A 20940-nucleotide genomic window follows, 5' to 3' on the forward strand; every position below is an offset into this window, starting at 1 on the left:
TTTAAATCAGCTGGAATTTGTTTTGTGGAAGATCACATCCTTGAGACAGTTCTGTGAATGAATCTACACATTTTTTGTGTTCATTCTTCCTATTGACTGGGTTTATTTTACAAAGTGTTTTCTGTTATGTAATTTTGCCTCACAAATTTGTGAGGCAAAATTGAGCAATCCGATGGCAAAGTTGTCGTGGGGACTTGTGGGCGTTCATGGACATTTTGAGTTTAGAAGGATTGTTGCCAGTTGGTGCTGTCGTGTGCGGGGTTAATGCGCACGTTTTTCTTTTTTCTGTTTGTTTTGTTCGGGGGGAAGTTCGGGGTTTGATTGTTTCACTAATGGGGAATGTGGTCTGTATAATTTTGTTTTTGACACACAATTAATTTTTTCTACAATATCAAAATGTCAAATGTTAATATGAGTGTACTATCTCTCTCCACATGGAATGTGAATGGGTTGGGGCACCCCATAAAAAGAAGGAAGGTTATTACTTTTCTTAAACGTAAGAAATATGATATAGTGTTTCTTTAAGAAACGCATCTCTCCCCGCAGGAAGCTGAAAAATTTGGGAAGATATGGGGTGGACATGTTTTTTTAGTGCTGGCTCAAGTAAGAGCAAGGGAGTCATTATATTGATTAATAAACATTTACAATTCAAATGTCTCAAACAGATTAAAGATAAATTAGGAAGAGAAATTATTGTGTTAGTTGAAATTCAGGGGCAAAGGTTGATTTTGGCTAATATTTACGCACCTAACGCTGATGATCAGGGCTTTTTTATAGATCTTGAAGGGATGTTGCAAGCCGCTGGCACCCCTCATGATATAATATTGAGAGGAGACTTTAATCTTTTGATGGATTCAGTCCTTGATCACAGTGAATCCAAAGTGTGTAAGCCCCCTAGAGCAACAGTGACGCTTCTCAGGATGTGTAAAAATCTTGGTCTTACAGATATTTGGAGACTTTTGAACCCATCTGGTAGGGACTATACATTTTTTTCATCAGTCCATAAGATTTATTCTAGAATAGATTTTTTTTTTATATCGAAGTCCCTCATTTCATCTGTTGTTGATTGCTCAATTGGAAATATCTTAGTCTCAGATCATGCTCTGGTGAGTTTAGAGGTGATGCCACATATAGAGAAAAATAAATCTTATAGTTGGTGCCTTAATGTGTCCCTTTTGCAAAATCCTGATTTCCAACAAATGTTAAAGACTGAAATCAGTGTTTATATGGAGATTGGTCCCATATACTGGTCCTCAGTATCCTCTGTGGGCGTGGCTTGGGAGGCACTTAAGGCGGTTCTTAGGGGTCGGATCATACAGTATGCCTCATTCATCAAAAAATCCAAAGCACGAGAACTCGTGGAGTTGGAAGGGAATATTAAAAGTGCAGAGGCAGAGCTGAAGCGCCATATGTCATCTGATGGCCTCAGGGAACTGACCCGACTGAAATACAGATATAATATTATTTTGTCACGGAAAGTGGAGTTTTGGTTGTTCAGGGCAAGACAGTCATACTTTGAGTCAGGTGATAAAGCAGGAAAACTTTTGGCTAGATATATAAAGCAGAGAGAGTCTTTTTCTACCATTCCCTCAGTAAAATCTGCTTGTGGTGAAATATTTACCTCGGCTATTGATATTAATAATACCTTTAAAGAGTTCTATCTTGATCTCTATAGGTCCACGTCTTCATCCACTGATGAAGATATTAGAAACTTTGTGGAACCATTAGAACTCCCTAAACTGACGACTGAGTACAAAAATTCTCTTGATTCTGAGATAAACTTGGAGGAGCTTGTTGAGGTAATTAAAGCCTTACCTACAGGCAAGTCTCTGGGGCCTGACGGCTTTGCTGCTGAGTTTTTCAAATCTTATGCTACAGAACTGGCTCCACTTTTGTTAGAAGTTTATACTGAATCATTAAAGAATGGAAAGCTTCCTCCAACCATGACACAAGCCCAGATCAGTCTGATTCTAAAAAAGGACAAAGATCCAAGTGAGTGTAAAAGTTACCGTCCAATTTCCCTGATCCAGTTAGATGTAAAAATTTTGTCCAAAATTCTGGCTAATCGATTAAGTAAAGTTATGACATCTCTTATACATATAGATCAGGTGGGGTTTATTCGAGGCCGTAGTTCTTCTGATAATATTAGGCTTTTCATCAATATCATGTGGTCAATAGCGATCAATCTCCGGTTGCTGCCATCCCTCTTGACGCCGAAAAGGCGTTTGAATGGTAGAATGGGATTATCTTTTTAAGATTTTGGAAAGGTATGGGTTCGGGAATACATTTATTGGTTGGATTAAATTACTTTATAGACACCCTGTAGCAGCGGTACAAACAAATGGGTTAATTTCAGATTATTTTACTCTGGATAGGGGCACCCGGCAGGATTGCCCTCTTTTCCCATTATTGTTCGGTCTTGCCCTGGAACAATCAGCAGCCGCGATAAGAAAGGAGGATGATTTTCCAGGGGTGACGGCGGGAGGTGTAGCGCATAAGCTTCTGCTTTACGCAGATGATATTTTATTATTCGTCTCTGACCTCACTAGATCCATATCATGCCTCCACAGAATTATTAACTCCTTTTCCAAATTCTCAGGATACAAAGTCAATTGGTCTAAATCCAAAGCTTTGGCTTTGACAGTGCCCAGTAACGGCCTTCCAGCCGGGTGCCTTCCAGTGGCCCAAACAGGGAATTAAGTATTTGGGAATTTTATTCCCAGCAAATTTGTCTGATTTAGTCAGAGTTAATTTTGATCCCTTAATAAAAAGGTTTTCGAATGATGTGGGCAGATGGGCTTCATTACACTTATCGATGATTGTGAAGGTTAATGTTATTAAAATGAATTGCATTCCAAAATTTAACTAGCTGCTACAATCTCTCCCTGTAGATGTCCCTCTCTCTTATTTTAAGCAATTTGATAGCATAGTGAAGTCCTTCATTTGGAATGGTAAACGTCCCAGGTTAAATTTCAGTAAGTTACATAGGCCGATTGACAAAGGTGGGTTAGGCCTACCCAAGATTTTATTTTATTATTATGCATTCAGTCTTAGACATTTGGTTCATTGGTCACTTCCACCTGAGAGAGCTCCTCCCTGGTTTTGTATTGAAAAGGAAGTTCTTGCCCCTATCTCGCCACTGTAAAGCCTTTCGATTAAACTAGCTGGAGAGGTTAAGTCGCACCCCGTTATTTTGCATTTACACTCGATATGGACAAAAATGTCCAGAGTGTTTAATTCTGATATTTATTTAAACGTAGCCTTGAGCATATGGCTGAACCCTAAACTTTGTATTAATAAGTCCCCTTTCTGTTGGTCAGATTGGATTGTGAGGGGGGTTAATACACTTGGTGACCTATATGAGGGTGGAGTATTGAGATCTTTTGAAAATTTGGTTCAACATTTTGGGATTCCCAGATCTCAATTTTATAAGCATTTACAGCTGCGCCACCTGCTCTGCTCTGTTTTTGGGAGTAGCATACACCCCCCTAGAGCGGCAGATACTCTGGAAGTGGTGATTGCTGCTTTTGGGAAGGGTCATGAGGCATCAGTGTATTACTCCTTGTTAATTCCGAGTCTGGGGGATGGAGCTTTAAATTCTCTTAAAAGATTATGGGAGAAAGATTTAAACTTGGTATTGGAGGAGGGAGTGTGGGCAAGGATTCTAAAAAACATAAAGTCTGCATCTAGAGATGCAAGGGTTCGCCTTATGCAATTTAAGATTTTACATAGATTTTATTGGACCCCCTCTAGATTGTATAGGCTTGGTCTTAAGGACACACCCACCTGCTGGCGATGCCATACTGAAGATGGAGACACCATCCATGTTTTTTGGGGGTGCCTTAAGATCCAAGAATTTTGGCTGAAGGTGCAAAGTTTTGTGTGTGATGTGTTGGGCACTCAGGTCTTGTTCTGCCCCAGACTCTGTATTTTGGGAGATAGGGAGGTCATGGATTTGGTAGATGACATGAAGCACATGAAGGACTGGGTTTTGACCGGTGTGATGATTGGTAGGCAGGTTATTTTGAGGAGTTGGAAGTCGGATGGAGCACCCTCGTTCCCGGAGTGGTGTGCGGAGATGGGGAGGGTGGCTGCCTTCGAGGAGGGGTCGAGCATTAGGATGGGGGTTAGGGAAACTTACAATAAGAAATGGGGCAATTATTTAGCATTTTTGAGGGAATCTCGAGGTGGGGCGGTGGAGGGAGTAATTTAAAGTTTTTTTTATTTTATTTTTATTTTTATTATTATTATACTTGATTATTGTATGTTATTTTATGTTGTTGTTTTAGTTTTCTGTGTGTGTGTCTTAAAAAAACTATGGAATAACATAAATGGAACTATGGGAATTATGCTGTGACTAAACAAAATCCAAAATAAATCAAAACTGTGTTATATTTTAGCATCTTCAAAGTAGTCACCCTTTGCCTAGGATTTGCAGACTTGTACTCTTGACATTTTCTCAACCAACTTCTTGAGGTATCACCCTGGGATACTTTTTAAACAGCATTGAAGGAGTTCCCATCTATATGCTGGGCACTTATTGGCTGCTTTTCTTTATTATTTGGTCCAAGTCATCAATTTAAAAAAAAAAAAAAATTTTATTACATTTTAGTTTTATAATGAAATAAATTAATATGGTGGCACAATTATATTTTTGTCTACAAAACTAATTTCAAACATTTAAGCATACGCCTTCAGATCAAAAGATTTTTAAGATCATGAGAAACATTTCAGTCAAGTGTTTCAAAACGTTTGACCGGTAATGTACTTCAGTGAAAGAACTGGTTTAACATCATTTAAAAGAAAATCTTGCGAGGTTTTTGAGTTTGTTGTGGTGCTTCGAAACAACTTGCCACCGCAAATTTTCCGTAGAACTTCGTATCAGCTGTTGAACATATTCAATCCCTCACAGCCTCGTTTTCATTCATTTCAAAAATTAAACATGGCACTGAATAAGGTCATAGAGGTTGTAGGCTACCTGATCAGGCTGGACCAACCACAGTCGTTAAAATTATAATTAAAATAAATAAATAAATAAATATGATTTATTCATTTATTTTAAACTTTTGTGTGGCTGTCTGGAGCATATTTCCATTTGCATATAAAATTTCATTCCTTTGAATTAATAGATTTAAAAGATTATAAGTTCTGGTGTACTGTACACATGCTTGCAGGACCTAAAATACGCTATTCATTGAGCTGCCAAGCGCCCCCTAGAGGAAGACAACTTTAGCAAGAAATATTTTTCCTCCCATTGATTTCACACCACCAGCGAGAAGGACCTGGCTGCAGCCTACAGAATGAGGCGGGGCTACATATGGGGTGGAGCTAAACGTGTCGCTCCGCCCATAACATAGTCTCATTGGCTCGTTCATCTTTCATAGACTTACATGATAGGAGATGTGGTCGTCGTTGCTGGTATGTTATCATTGTTTGAGAGAAATTGATTAGTTGAGCCAAATCATTTGATTATACTGCTTGTATGTAATATTCACTCCTAAATTCCATGGATTTTATCCTATGTTAAAAGTGAAGAACAAATTGGGATTTATAAAGGCCGAAACTGACGTGAAAATGTTCTTAAACAAATGCCAACTGAAAATCATGTATATGTGTTTTTGGGTTTGGTGCTCATGCACCGGTACGTCAGTACAGTATTAACAGTTTTAGCCTGTATGCCTCATGCAATATTCCTTATTTTCAGCTGTAACGGACTATTTATTGACTGGTGTTGGTTTCTGTGTGCATGTCAATTAGAAAGTAATTTTTAGGCCGACGAGATAACAAAGCACATATTCTTGGAGCGAGGAGGAGAGATAATCATTTACAATCCTTCAAAGAAATTAATACGAATCAATACAGAACACGAGCGAAAGCACCGCAACTATCTCAAGAATGGTATAACAATTTTCATCAGTTCATCAGCCTCTTGTTTGCTATTGTTGAGGGCATAAATTAAAACGACTAAATTCCTAAAATGCAGAGTAATCAATAGATCGAGCAGATAAGGACTGCGTTCATAAAGCTAACTTAGTCAGTGAATGAATCTATTATTAATCATGCAAAATAATCACTCATAATCAGGTGCTGACTGGCCATTGGGAGAACCGGGACTTTTCCCGGTGGGCCGGCCGCGAAATGGGGCCGCATGGGCCGCCACGTTATGCAGAACGCGCCACAAAACGGCACTGCCATATGCGGAAGGGGGCAGCAGCAACCCCCCCCACCCCCCATGTAAAATCCCAGGCTGAATTTTCTTCCCAGTCCGCCCCTGAATGGCACTGATACACTTTTATTTCATTTGCACTCTATGGTGATATTAAAAAATGATATTTTATAAACATATTTTATAATTAATTTAATTAATAATTAATTTCTCTAACCAAGCGTTATAATGAAGGCTTTGTGAAATTGCACAACTTTTTGATTTACAGATTTGAATGACAGCAGACACATCAACACAGTTTGTTCATCAGTCCATGCAACTCAGTCCTACTACATTTGTTTGAAATGACAGGTGAGATACAACACAAAGTCACTTACGAGTCATAGCACTAAAATCAAAATGATCTTTCCTAATTATTTCAGCACTGACTACGACCGCATTAGAGTTGAATCTTCGCCATAGTAGGATTAGTAATTGTGCCCTCCGCTTTCAACACGACTGAAACAACAACAGGCTGCTCAGTCAGACTCCTACTACATATGTTTGCAATGAACCATGAGGTACAACACGATTTCATATTACTTACGAGCCACAGCACTATAATAAAAATTATCGGTCTACACTATTTTAAAAACGTATCTCCTATCATGTACGCCAATAGATGACCAAGCCATTGAGAGTAAGTTATGGGCGGAGCGACACATGTAGCCACGCCCAATATGTTGCTCCGCCCCGTTCTGCAAGCTGCAGCCAGCGCCTCCTTTTCTCCAACTTTCTGCGGATCTCCTATAAGGTGGAGTTAACTTATAGGAGATTTCAGCGTTTTACCACCACTACCAAACTGATGCTCACCGTGTGCCTGTTATTCTTCGGACATGGGTGTTTACAAACTCGTCGTTTGCCTGTGCGGTTTCGTAAGTAAATCCGCAAAATTTGTTGTACGACCAACAACTTTTGTTTTATAATCTCATTAGATCTGAGTCTAAAAATAGAAGCAAACATGATCAGTCTCCAGCGAAATACAAATACTCACTTACGGACTTCGTCTTTACATCAGTACTATTTTTAAAGAATTGAATTGAATTCATCAATATGCCAATTAATTTCTAGAACACCAAATAAATTCGAATTCAGAAGAAAATAGTTTCACTTTCGATTTCGTTTTAGCTTAACCGGGTAGCAGAGACCACCGCTGTGGTTTGACCAACTAACTGGCGATTAACCAAAAAGTGCTTGAAAAGAAATGCTATTTAACTTAAAATGTATTGGCTGTAAGATCAAGTTTTGTATGTTTCAGATGAGCATTGTAGTTGCGTCAGAAGGCTGGCTGCTGCGCAGGAAACGCGAGATCTGTATGAACGGGGAATACCAACATGAGGGGAAAACCTGCTGCCGCTGTCCCACTGGTGAGATCTAGTGTGTGTTTTTGTTAAATATTTTATTATCTACATTTATATTGTTTGGTTAACGTTATCGGCGCATTGTTTTGTGTACCTGTTTCGATAGAAGCTTTGATAATGTCTTATTTCACCTCTAAAACATCCAAAGTGTAGAGTTATTCTATAGCAGGGGTACTCAATAGAGCTCTGAAGCTTTGTGCTAGTTATCTGACACCTGGCTAAGTGATTATGTAAACATACGTGTATTCGCCCGCGGAGCGGGAATAAATAGCGCTCAGCGCGAGAGATAAATATTTCTCTCTAGATCGGGAATAAAGCACGTGCAGCGCTACTCACTTTATTCCCGCTCCGCGCGCGTTGCCTCTCTCCCCCTTATAGACATGAGGCGCCGCATAAAGCCTAATTTACTGTACGTACGAGTTGCAGGTGAGGTTATTTTAACAACAGTAGCGGAGACACCGCTACAAATACTGGCATCTTTCGCTTAAACACACTGCAGAAAACAAAAATTAAGTAAAGTGAAACTATCTTCATCTGTCTGATATGTAATTCAGCCGGTTCAGCTAAGCCATGTTTGTGTCAGGACAAGTTAATGTGTCGCCTTAAGACTATAACTTTTTTTCCATCGAAATTTAGCTTCATTAATCAGCATGTTACCAGCCTTTCATAATAAACAGATTTTTGTTCTAATTTTGTGAAAATTAAGCAGAGATGTCATCATGGCAAGGAAAGCCTATTTATCCTTAAATAAATCAAACAGATATTTAATGCTTCACTGTTGTGTAAATTGTTTGTTGTTAGTAGATTCTCACTTTAAGGAAAATATAAAAATGGTCCATTCAGGCTTTTATATTTTTATACATTTTCTCTCAGGGGACACCCCTGAACCCACAGTATTTTATCTGTCAAAAGGCCTCCTACGTCCCATACATAGGTATAGATTCTGAATATTTCAACAAAACTGGACTGCTGTCATTCAGCTTCAAAACAAACTGTTGATCTTATCTTTTAATATTCACATCCAAGTGCCCTCGACTGATGAAGTCTTGATGAAATATTTTAATCTTTTGGTAGAAAATATCTCTCAGACCCCACTAGCTGTCTCTGGGCCCCCCAATGTCCTCATCGGGATTTTTTTTTCTTCTTTTTTTTACAAAGCACTGTTGCTGTAAACATGGTAAGTTATAAAAACTATTATATAGCCATATAACTACTGACACCATGTAAGCTACATACTATCCGGACCTTTGCTGGGAAGGAAATGTAGAGACCGGACCTCTTGGAACTTTAATTGAGTACCCCTGTTCTACAGTAATAGATTAATAATAATTATTCCATAATCATTATATATTGTAATATATTTAAATATGATATATGATATTTGTATGTATCATATAATATGTGTTATGTTTAAAATATACATATTATATTGTTCTGTGAATTATGATATAAATATACACCCACTGAGAACTTTATTAGGAACACTGTGGTCTAAATAAAGTGCCTGACGTGGTCTTCTGCTGTTGTAGCCCATCCACCTCAAGGTTTGATGTGTTGTGCATTCTGAGATGCTATTCTGCTCACTACAATTGTACAGGGCGGTTATCTGAGTTACTGTAGCCTTTCTGTCAGCTCAAACCAGTCTGGCCATTCTCTGTTGACCTCTCTCATCAATAAGGCGTTTCCGTCCGCAGAACTGGATGTTTGTTTTTTTGGCACCATTCTGAGTAAATGCTAAAGCAGGGGTTGGCAAACTTTTTGACATGGAGTGCCATTTTTTATTCCCCCCTCCAAAAAAACCCAAAAACAAAACATGCCCATGTAAGTTTGAGTCCACTTGTGAAAATGTTTCTATTTTACATTTTTCTAATTTAATCGTTTATTTTTCATCAGCATAACAGTTTGAGTGAAAAATTTGGGCAAAACCCAATGATTATGATATAATTATTATCCTGCATGTGAATTTTCACAAACCATCTTTTGAAAGTGCTTTATCGAAAGAAAACCTGTCCTTTTGTACGAAATGAGTTAACACAGTTAATGTCACAAATTTGCTTATTTGATTACTGATCACGAAATTGTGTGAAATCTTAAATATTTCTTATATTATGTCATAGTCATACATTTTCAAAATCACGCAACAGAGAGCGGAGCAGTCTATTTTTTTTATATGGAGTTCCTCGCACCTGCATTCCAGTCTACATCTTGATTTAATCCTTCCTCATGATCATGCAGTGTGTTTTCATGAGCTGAAGGGGAGACTAAACACAATTGAAGTGTGACGAGACTCGCGCTGCGCGTGCAAGCCATTCACGCATCACAAGCCGATCAACTATTTAGCCCATTTCGCACCTGCAAAATCCTAAAAACTTATTTCCAGGTTAAATTTATATTTTGAATAGACTCTGATTTTTTAACCCCATGATGTGTATTTATGTTTTTTCTTTGAATCGTTTAATGTAATTTTAAATGTGTGACTATGGTTTAAGGAGGGTGTACCTGTATGTTGGGTTGGAAATCTCAAGGATTAATAGTGGTGTTTTCCTTATTACATCACGTGTTTTTCTGAAAGCAAAAGAAACAAATGAAACGCGGAATGTAGGCTGTCATCTGCGCAGACTGACCGAAAGTGTCATAGCTATCTGGTTATTCCTGCATGTCTATGTGTTTTTTTTCTCCCTTGTGTGTTTCCCTCTGCCGTGTGGCCAGTGTAATCAGCGTTTCTATGGGAATGCTGATTCACGCCGCTCACATGGCAGCACCCTCACCTGTTCCTCGTCGCTTTGGCTATTTATTCCCCTTCGTTTCTCTGTCTCGTCACCAGATTGTTCCAGTACGCATGTCATGCAGTCTCGCCATCTGTCTGTCTGCTGTCTGTTTTCTTGTTTTGCTCTGTTTAGTACACTTCTTCCAGTTGACTATACTGTACCTCACCCTGTAGATTACTTGTTTACTGGACTCTGTCATTACGCTGTGGAATATATTACTCACCTTCTGCATTCAGATCACTGCCATCATCAGCCAGGGTGCTCCAATATCCTTCCTGGACATTCCAATTTGCAGCCTGTGCCGGTTTTAGGAACTTTTGCCACTTTCTGCCTGCTGTGTTCATTCAATAAAGACTGTTAAACTTTCTCTGCGATTGAATCCTCATCCTTACTCCGATCCTGACAGAACGATCTGGCCAACTATGGACTCAGCTTCCGGAATGCCATCGCTCAACAAGGAGCACTCCTTGGTCCTCAACAGGAGGAACTTGCAGCATCCAACCAAGCCGTCAGAGACATGGCCGGGCAGATGGCTGCATTAACTACACTGGTACAGCAACTTCGGCTCTCCCCCAACACAGGTTCTGCTACCACCAACGCAGAGGCAGCAGCAGCTCCACACCCTGCGGTTTCCACCATCTCCAGACATTCTGAGCCCCATCTGAATCATCCTCCACCCTACTCAGGTGAGCCTAATACCTGCCGCTCCTTCCTGTCACAGTGTGCTCTGGCATTTTCTCTTCAACCATCAGCCTTTCCTTCTGAGAGTTCCAAGGTGGCCTACATCATAACACTCCTCACGGTAAGGGCTCAAGAGTGGGGAACTGCTGTGTGGGACAACAACAATAGCTGCTGTTCTTCGTTCCAGTCTTTCTCTGCTGAATTCCGCAAGGTCTTCGATCGAGAGGCGAGGATCCTGTCAGACATTTGTCAGGGAGAGAGATCGGTTTCTGATTTCTCCATTGAATTCCGCACCATCACCGCCACCTGCGGCTTGAATGAGAAGGCTCAGTGGGACCGGTTTCTGCATGGGCTCTCTGACCGGGTTCAGGATAAGATCTACACTCTGGATCTTCCTGCTGGGTTTGATGACTTGGTAGATCTAGCCATTCGAGTGGATGACCGTCTCACTCTACGCCGACACTGCCATAGAACTTACACCTGTCATGAGTGATCTCCCACTGTTACCTCATCTTCCTCTTCGGCTGCACCAGAACCTGTGTCGGAGGAGGAGCCCATGCAGATCTGGAGAGCCCGGCTGTCACCCGAGGAACGACGTCATCGCCTGGTTAACAGCTTGTGCCTCTACTGTGGACTACCAGGGCACATTGTCACTTCATGTCCGGTAAAAGGTGCTACTCACCATTAAAGAAGGGATTAATGGTGAGCGTTACTCCAATGGATAATCCCCTGTGGGGTAGTGTCATAGAAATGTGGTCATTCCTGCATGTCTGTGTGTTTCTTTATGGGAACGCTGATTCACACCACTCATGTGGCAGCACTCTAACCTGTTCCTCATTAGCTTTGGCTATTTATTCCCCTTCGTTTCTCTGTCTTGTCACCAAATTGTTCCAGTACCCCTTTCATGCAGTCTCGCCATCTGTCTGTCCGTTTTCTTGTTTTGCTCTGTTTAGTACGCGTCTTCCAGTTGGATATACCTCACCCTGTGGATTAGCTGTTGACTGGACTCTGTCATTACACTGTGGAATGTATTACTCACCTTCTGCATTCAGATCACTGCCATCATAAGCCCGGATGCTCCAATATCCTTCCTGGACATTCCAATCTGCAGCCTGTGCCGGTTTTATGAACTTTTGCCACTTTCCACCTGCCTGCTGTGTTCATTCAATAAAGACTGTTAAACTTTCTCTGCGATTGAGTCCTCATTCTTACTCCGATCCTGACAGAAAGTGAAGCGCTGTGGCTAGTGATGTGCAAATGGCTTGCACGCGCTGCACGAGTCTGTTGGGTATACTGTAGTCTTGTCACATTTTAACTTTTTGTTTAGCCTTCTATTCAACTCATAAAAACACACTGCGTGATCTTGAGGAAGGATTACATCAAGATGTAGATTGGAATGCAGGTGCAGAATTTATATAAATAAAATAGTCTAGTCGTCTCTCGCCATTGCTGGTGTCCTAGTGATTAACCCCACATGCTGGCATGCGTGCCATAGGTTGCCGACCCCTGCTCTAGAGACTGTTGTGCGTGAAAATCCCAGGAGATCAGCAGTTACAGAAATACTCAAACCAGCCCGTCTGGCACCAACAATCATGCCAGGGTCGAAATCCCTGAGATCAAATTTTTCCCCATTCTGATGGTTGATGTGAACATTAACTGAAGCTCCTGACCCATATCTGCATGATTTTATGCATTGCCACACGACTGGCTGACTAGATAATTGCATGAATATGTAGGTGTATAGGTCTTCCTAATAAAATTCTCAGTGAGTGTATATTATTATATAATTTATCACTGTAAAATTATTTAATTGAAAAACAATAACTTATATATATATATATATATATATATGTGTGTGTGTGTGTGTTTCAGGCTACCGGGTATTAAGTGACTGCACAGACAAAAATATCACAGAATGTGAACGTTGTGATTCTAGATCATTTATGTCCCACCCTAACCAAGATCACACTTGCCAGCCCTGTAAAATATGTAATCCCAATGGTATGTCTTTACATCTTAACTCTTTCCTGAGAACTCTGAGATATTCCCACCAGTGATTTTAGCCTCAGGGCTAATTACTTAGGTGTTGTGTTACAGCCATTACTGTAAATATTGCAATATTCCATCAGATAGTTGAGCTGTACAACTGTGTAACATAAATCCCTTTCACACATACAGCCTTTTCCAGAAAATTTACAGCAATTTTCAGGTTAGAAGTCACATGTAAACACGACCCTTTTGAAAATACTGGTAAATTTTACTCTGGCAATTTCCCTTAATTAGAGGATGTATCATTACCTATACATTTCCATACCTATGGTATGTGTGAACAGAGTCATAAGATTACCAGTTTCAGTTCGTACGAGGTCAGGATGTGCTGAAGTAAGAAAAATGTAAACAAAATTGGTCAGATAGTGAAACTAGAGCGCTTCTCTTCATCCGAGAGGATGAAGAAATTTTCTGACAGCTTAAAGGAACAGTAAGCGATTCCATTACATACAATAAAATCACCAGCCTCCTTTGGGAATGCGTAGACCTCTTTGTAGCAATGACATCTCCGCCTTCGGATACTAGCGACATCATTCTGTTCTCTGTAGGTCATCAGTCATTTGCCAAAAAATTTAAAACATCACCAACATTACCTACCACATACGTTCAGAATTCAGATACAAAAAAAATAATACCCCGCTATGTTTTTAAACAAGAAGCCAACATTTCCGGTACACCTGTGAAGATGTAATTTCTAGCAAACGACATTACAGAGTTTAACGCAATTTGGTGCTGATGTGAATGGTACTAGCAAAATGGAAAAAAGACGTTGCATGTGTGAATAGCACGTTGTACATTTACCAGTAAAGGCAACCCAACGATTTTCCTGTAATTTACCTGGTTGCATGTGTGAAAGGGGCTACTGTCAACTATAAGCATGTAATTAGTAGCTTGATTTCACAAAAAAGTTTGTTTTAAGTGGCCCGTCCAGCCGATACAGCAACATTTGCTCAACGAATGGTATGACTTAGGGCAACCAATGAAAGATGGTTGTTTTATGGAATCTGTTTGAAAATGAATTGTTTTTTGCAATTTGTTCTGATGTCGCTAGTGGCATAAAATTAAGCACTTTTCATTCATTCTTTTTTTCAATTTGCTGTAAAATATATATACATTTAATGTAAGCTTCATGAAGCACAGATGGAACCCCAAGGCTAAATCTAAAAAATGTTAAGTCCCATTTCTGCCTTCTCATCCTGCAATAGCCAACATGGAGATGAAGGAGAAATGTTCGCCTTATTCTGACACTGTCTGTGGGTGCCAGGAGGATCATTACTGTGACAAAGGTGACCTGTGCAGGTCCTGTTACCCCTGTGACACGTATGTAACAGGTCCTTTTTTTTCTATGGACAGAATGACATTGTGAGTGAGTGTGTGTTTGGGTCACACTTTGCCTACATTGTAAGGACAGCAACGGTTCACCCAAAATGAAAATTCTGTCATCATTTACTAATGTTCCAAACCCACATTATCTTCTCTCTTCCATAGAACACAAATTAAGATGTTAGGCAGAATTTTAGGCTCAGTCACCATTCACTTTCATTGAATCTTTTCAGGAGTTCAAGCAAAAAATGCTAAAACCCTATCATAACTGTCAGGATTATTAGGGGTTCAAGCACTAAAATCTAATCATGCAAACCCAACCATAAGGCCTAGAGACATGAAATTTGGGGGAATGGTAATACTCCTGCTGGCTACACATGGGCGTGGACTCGCCCCGATTGGCCAACTGAGGAGCTACATTAAACAAAACAAAAAAATTACCCATTTTGGGCCATAAGTCCTGAACCATATGTCATTAGATTGTTGGAATCCTTGGTTCAAGATGAACAATTTAATTTAAATTCCATCATGACAATTTTTCCGCCATATTGGATATTTTGCAAAACCTACTTTTGCTAAACTAGTCCTAGGCCATTCACCTGATTGGAACCAAACCAGTGGTGAAAGATTATCTGGAGTCCCAGTATCAATATATATATAATAAATCTTAACTTAAACTTTTGATTCAAAGTCGCAACAGCACGCTAAAATCACGTTAGTCAGCAAGTTCATGAGGGTGCATAAGTGATACAAATGTGCATTTGGGACAGATTTCAAGACTTCAATCAGATGGCACTTTTTATATATTAATGTTCTTCTTATACACAGAGTTTTAGAAATTATTATTTGAAAAGTCATGGCATTGATAGAAATGGTAAAGGAACAAATTTTAAATCAACTCTTGAATATTTGTTTTATTTAATAATTCCAAGCAACACATTGACAGTAAAGCATTAGACAAGTTAATCAAGAACCTCACACATATTACAACAACATTAACAACAAAACCCAATCGTTTTACATATTTAGAGAACAAATAAACATGATTCAGACACATGGATGGTTACAGGCAGGTGCTTAAAAACTCACACACTGCCGTATATTGCATAAATAATTATATTTATACACACAGACACACTTCTGCAGGTATACTGTATATATCGCCAGCAGTCCGAATGTTATGGGATGAAATTAGACTCAAAATGATTAACAAATGCGTGCATAATTATCTAACAAATGAGTGCATAATTTGATAAATGTATCTTACAACCCTCAAAATAATGCATTTCAACTTGTGTCTGTGAAATTTATCATTAAATAAATGTGTTGGAATTTGTACAAATAGAGACAGATTTGTGAATAAAAGTGTTCCTTTTTGTACAAATACATCACAATTTGTGTGTGCAACCAAAGGGTGATGTTCCAAATCAAACACAAATTGTTCTTGTGAAGCACTGAATGTGCATTTGTGGAACAAGAGATACACACACATTCATTGACATCTATTTGTGTCGATTCCCTTTGATTCATTTGCATTTTGAGACTTCCTTTCTGCTGGTTTTGCCTACCACGATCCACACGTAACTTTGTGTAAGCAAAGCAGCTACCACTAGATGGCAGTCTCATTTTACAGATGTATCATAAGGCCGGTGTGGTTTATTCACAAGCTGAATGAGCAAGCACTCCACACACTTTAAGCAAACAGAGGCTGACATCAGCAGAAAGGATAAAGGTATGTCTCAATTTCTCATATATAACCAAGGATAATATTATATTTTAAAAGGCAAAAAAGTCAAATTTAGAGTGCAAGTCCTGGTGACATTGCGTTTGTGTTACATGTCAGTAGCTTCTAGTTAATAGGATTCCAACAACTGACTGAGTCGTTGTTTCTGGCACCAGTCAGTGTTAAAGTCTGCTGTTTTAACCTTAACAAAGTTTATAGACTGACAGTGGGCTGTGCCAACGAGGAATCTGATCATTCTGTTGCACTAAACTTTAAACCTTGTTTAATAATAATCACGTAATCATGTACATTTGCGAGTACGATGGCTCATCTTGTTGGCAGCGCGATTACCCACTTCCCCATTGTTTACAAGCAGAGACATGGGACAGACGGATCTTTCAAACAGAAGGAGATTGTTAATTCGGTATTTAACGAGAGCGCTGACAAATGACAAGTATTTGTTATTGTTTCCCTCCTCTTTCATACTCGCTTTAGTCTGCAGCCCGCGCTCTTTATTTCTGACCACAATAGTAGCAGTAGGGGAGGTGGTTGATCCGAGACCCGTGCAGCCCTTTTTTCTTAAATTATGCTGCTATATTCAAGGCTTGTGACATTGTACATGCTGCTGAGACATTTTCTTAACCTGCTTGATCAGCCCTGTGTACTAACGATCTATAGATAGGTTCAGAATTCTTCAGGACGGACAAAATTAATCGCAGATGAAGGTTTTAATCATGGGTTAGAAGTTTAATATCTGATTTGTTAAACCATATTTAAAATTAAGTGGTACAACACAACTCAAAATAAAATTTGGATCAACAAACCCTGGATTAGCTCTAAACTCTACTTAATTTAATCCTTATCGGTGCAACCAACCCTGAAACTTTTGTCTACATAATTGTCAAAGCATGAGTACAGTTCTTAATGTCTAAACACCTGGCACTCTTGCATCCTTTCTTAGGTTTCACTTTGAGAAGCCGTTACTTCTTGATCTCATGATGTAACACAGTTAGATTGTATAACTCATACTGTATTGTTTTTAAATTGTTATTGGAAAAAAACAAAATAAAACAAGGTATAAATGCAGAAGAACAGCAGCACAGCTGCCTTTATGAAACATGAATCACGTTTACGGACAATAAACTGAAGAGCACATACCATAAATATTTTAAGGTTTATACAAGATCTGCTGATGTAAGAATTGGTTTCTACATGATGTAAATGTAAATAGTAAATAATTTTTCCCCCAATTAGGCAATAGATATGAATTCCATGAGTACTATTTCAGATTCAGACAATGATCATTAACTCATTGCTTATACCTTTTCAGATTTTTCCTGTGTATTGCCATCAACAACACTTGACTCACCTGCTCCCAAACTTACTTTTAAAATTTTCATTTTTGGGTGAACAATTCCTTTAAATAGGCTATATCTTGTTGGTAATTTACCTGATGTTGCTGAGAATTATTATACTTTATCTCTATTTTAGATGCGAACAGGCTATCTGAATAATGCTTAATATCTTAATATTTCACATGCACTGAAAGGCCCAATGTCGCTTGAACCCTGTTAAATGCTGCTTGCAGCTATATATATATATATATATATATAAAAACTTAACAGAAAGACTTATTTATTATTCAGTCTTTTCTCTGTTTGTCTCATTTAACCAACAGGTGTGAGGAACGTGGAGGGGTGAAAACCCTGTGCACACCAACCAAAAACACAGTGTGCAATGATACCCAAGGTTCTTATATTACAGGTATCCAGAAGCTACAAGCATGCACAAGCATAGCCAATTAATAACAAATATCAGTACTTGCCCCGAGTGTCCTTCTGTAACTGAATATATCCTCTAATGCTTATGTAGTATAAACACAAAAATTACAGTACAGAGAACGGTGACAGACAAATATGTGTTGCTTATGTCTTTTAGGGAAGATTCTAGCTGCCATTTTGCTGTTACTCTTTGGGCTCATTGCGGTTTGTATGGTGGTCTTTTTTCTATGGAAGAAAAACATGTTTTGTTTTAATGGCAAACAGACGATCGAAAAAGAGGACCTAGAGGTAATTTCTTGTTCTTAAACTGGTGCCACACTAGCCGATTTTTCTAGTGATTTTCAGGTGTGAGCTTTATTTATATAATCACCAGCCAGGTGGAGGGAGATGAAGCGCAAATTAATGTTTGCCAGCAGGAGGTCCCCTGCTGAAAAGATCAGCATTGCTGGTCAGCACCTTATATTGTGTTTTGAATGCTGGTGTACTGGTGTCCCCACCGGGCTTTTTAACTAGCTTAACCAGCTTCATCAGAAAGACCGTGCTGCTCAGCAAGCTTCACCAGCAAGGTTTAGCTGGTGAAAAGCATGGCTATGCTGGTCCACCAGCTAGACCTGCACCAAGCCAGCACTAATCAGCCTAGACCTGCATTGGAATTGCATGCTGGTTTAGCTGGTCTTTTCAGCAGGGTCGTTAATCACTTGACCATCGGGACTCCCTGTTGAGTTAATGGTTATTGCAATGGGAACATAGGATCCAAGATGACAAAAAAAAAAAATAGTTCTGTTGCCGGTACGGGCTCTTATGTTCTTGTTAAGTGACTAATGAGCTTCTTCTTTTACTGAAGAACTGACAAGACATCAAGCTGATCTGATCACACTGATCACACACACTGCATATCATCACAAATGATAATTGTAATCCATATGATTCTGTCACCAAGCGTTTTTCCTGCATTTTTCTCCTACACTAATGACTAATGAAATCAGAAAGGGAGGACAACAGTCTGTTTTTACTGAACATAATTTCTTTACTCACTGAAAGCTGGATATGGACATAAGCGTTTTACGGCAAGCCTCGAGGGGATAAATACACTATCTCAAACTTTCATAAGGTATGAATTGCTCCCTAAATCACTCTTTTATAATTGTTTATGCTCATGCGGTACTTCTGTTGTTATTTTGGCGAGCTCCATGTGACAGTGAATTAGAGAGGGAGTTATGGTGAGTTTGAATGTGTATCACCCCTATTCCATTATTAATCGGCAAGTGTGTCATACCTCTGACTGAATAGAGCGAGATCTCATCAAAGCTGTCTGCATGTGTTACACCCTCGGCCAAAATCGAGTTGTTTTGAGTCTGCTAGTGTGGCACCAGCTTAAGCTTTCTTCATACCCTTGAGGCATTACATCTGAACTACATATTCATATTTCCTTTTCTCTACCTAGGAAACATTGGCTTACCTAAAAGGTAAGTTTGCTTGCTTGAGGAGTGTCTGGAGGATTTGAAAAATCTGAAAAATTATATTACATAACTGCATCACAGTTTAAATATTATCATTATAAGGAGTTAATGTCAGTGTTGTCATTTTTTTGGTGTAGATGTGGACCTGAATCCTTACCTGTCAGATATAGCCTCCGTTCTCGGCTGGAAATTGATGAAAAATATTGCCCAGCACACTGGCATGACTAAAGTTGATATTGAGGAACATGAGCTTAACCACCCTGGAAATGTAAAAGAACAGACCTATGATCTACTGGAGGCTTGGTCACAGAGACAGGGTTTAAAAGGAGCATATCCAACTCTCATCAAAACTCTTTGTGACATCAAGAATAAGAAAACAGCTGATCAGGTACAAAAAATCATTAAGAAAGGACAGGCTACAGCTCAGCCAAAGACTGACCAACAAGTATGAAGTTGTTGCAAAAAGTTTAAATACAGCACTTTACCTTGTCAACATTGCCTCAACCAGTGGCATGAGCTTGGGGTGGGATTAACTCTTTGTCTGGCCAATGCAAACAGGGGATGTGAAAAACCTGATTGATATTGTTATTGCATTTTTGGTTTGGTGAAATAAATCTTTTCAGTTTGCTTCTTCGGACAGTGGTAGGCAGAATTTTTTTTTTTTTCTATACATATCTCCAGGTCATTCTAGTTAGTGTTAGATATGAAATGTTTGATAAAGAGTCAGAAATTGACTGTAAGTATCATGATGACTACAGAAGCCACTCATGAATGCAAGATTGGGGCAAGTGAGAATTATATTTGAACAGATAGTCCGGAACAACAAGAGACTCATCTGTGTTCATCAGAGTACAGTTTTTGATGGAATATGTCAAATTTTTTTTTCATCATCTGAAAGGTTCTGCGACTTATAGTCTGAAGCGACTTATATACATAATTTATACATAAGTGATTTTGGCTGGTCAAACACACGCACACCAAAGCAGATGAAAACATTAGTCATAGAGATGGAGGAAGCATTTAAAAGTTGCCTATTCAAAGTATTTTGCCTTTAAAATACTTAGTGTATCCAGTTTAAATATTCTACATTATTGTTGTAACAAACTCTAGACCGCTAACAAACGCAACTCCTCACATGTCCATAAAATGACGTTTCATCACACTCGTAGTGAAAACTTACAGTAAGTGAACTGGATAATTAATGCATAACAAACAGGGTTGCAGATATCCGAAAAATCCACAGATAGACAGACACTAACTTTAATGAATAAATAGAATACAAAAGACAAATCATTTTAGACCCCGTTTCCACCTGGTATTAAGATGCATTTCTGGTGATCCAATCACATGTGGTCAGCCCTAAATACAGGTCTAATCAGGGTCTAAAACATTTTGTGATCGAATCACAGAACCCACATACGAATATGGTCAAAAATGCATGTGTCCACTTCGCATTTAAGGTGTAAATGCTAGGGGTCGACCTGGCCGATAATCGGATCCGATATTCATAATTTTTCTAATTATCGGAATCTTTATTTTGTCTGATCTGATTGCCGCTAAATTTTAAAATGTGCTTTGTTGTCTCTGCC

General features: G+C 39.1%; 1 protein-coding gene across 2 annotated transcripts; it reads left to right on the forward strand.

Moving 5' to 3' along the window:
- The first annotated feature begins 6915 nt into the window (after positions 1–6915).
- Positions 6916–19988, forward strand: fas (Fas cell surface death receptor). 2 transcript variants are annotated; one of them, XM_051722298.1, is made up of 8 exons: positions 6916–7080; positions 7464–7572; positions 12888–13016; positions 14270–14384; positions 17789–17874; positions 18049–18179; positions 19336–19357; positions 19489–19988. In XM_051722298.1, the coding sequence occupies exons 1-8, from the start codon at positions 7042–7044 to the stop codon at positions 19800–19802; spliced, it is 945 nt and encodes a 314-aa protein (XP_051578258.1). In that variant the 5' UTR covers positions 6916–7041; the 3' UTR covers positions 19803–19988. The 2 variants fall into 2 exon arrangements, with proteins under 2 accessions (XP_051578258.1, XP_051578259.1); XM_051722299.1 differs by lacking the exons at positions 12888–13016; positions 14270–14384; positions 17789–17874; ... (1 more) ...; positions 19336–19357; positions 19489–19988 and adding an exon at positions 10741–11955 and having other exon boundaries at positions 6934–7080.
- Positions 19989–20940: the final 952 nt, after the last annotated feature.

This window comes from Myxocyprinus asiaticus, chromosome 17, assembly GCF_019703515.2.
Source record: "Myxocyprinus asiaticus isolate MX2 ecotype Aquarium Trade chromosome 17, UBuf_Myxa_2, whole genome shotgun sequence".
NCBI classification, from domain to species: Eukaryota; Metazoa; Chordata; class Actinopteri; order Cypriniformes; family Catostomidae; genus Myxocyprinus; species Myxocyprinus asiaticus.

Coding starts and splice junctions, on each gene's coding strand:
- fas (XM_051722298.1), top strand. CDS start 7,042: ATGGGTGTTTACAAACTCGTCGTTTGCCTGTGCGGTTTC. Junction 14,385..17,788: donor TCCTGTTACCCCTGTGACAC/GTATGTAACAGG, acceptor TTTAACCAACAG/GTGTGAGGAACGTGGAGGGG. Junction 18,180..19,335: donor TCGAAAAAGAGGACCTAGAG/GTAATTTCTTGT, acceptor TTCTCTACCTAG/GAAACATTGGCTTACCTAAA.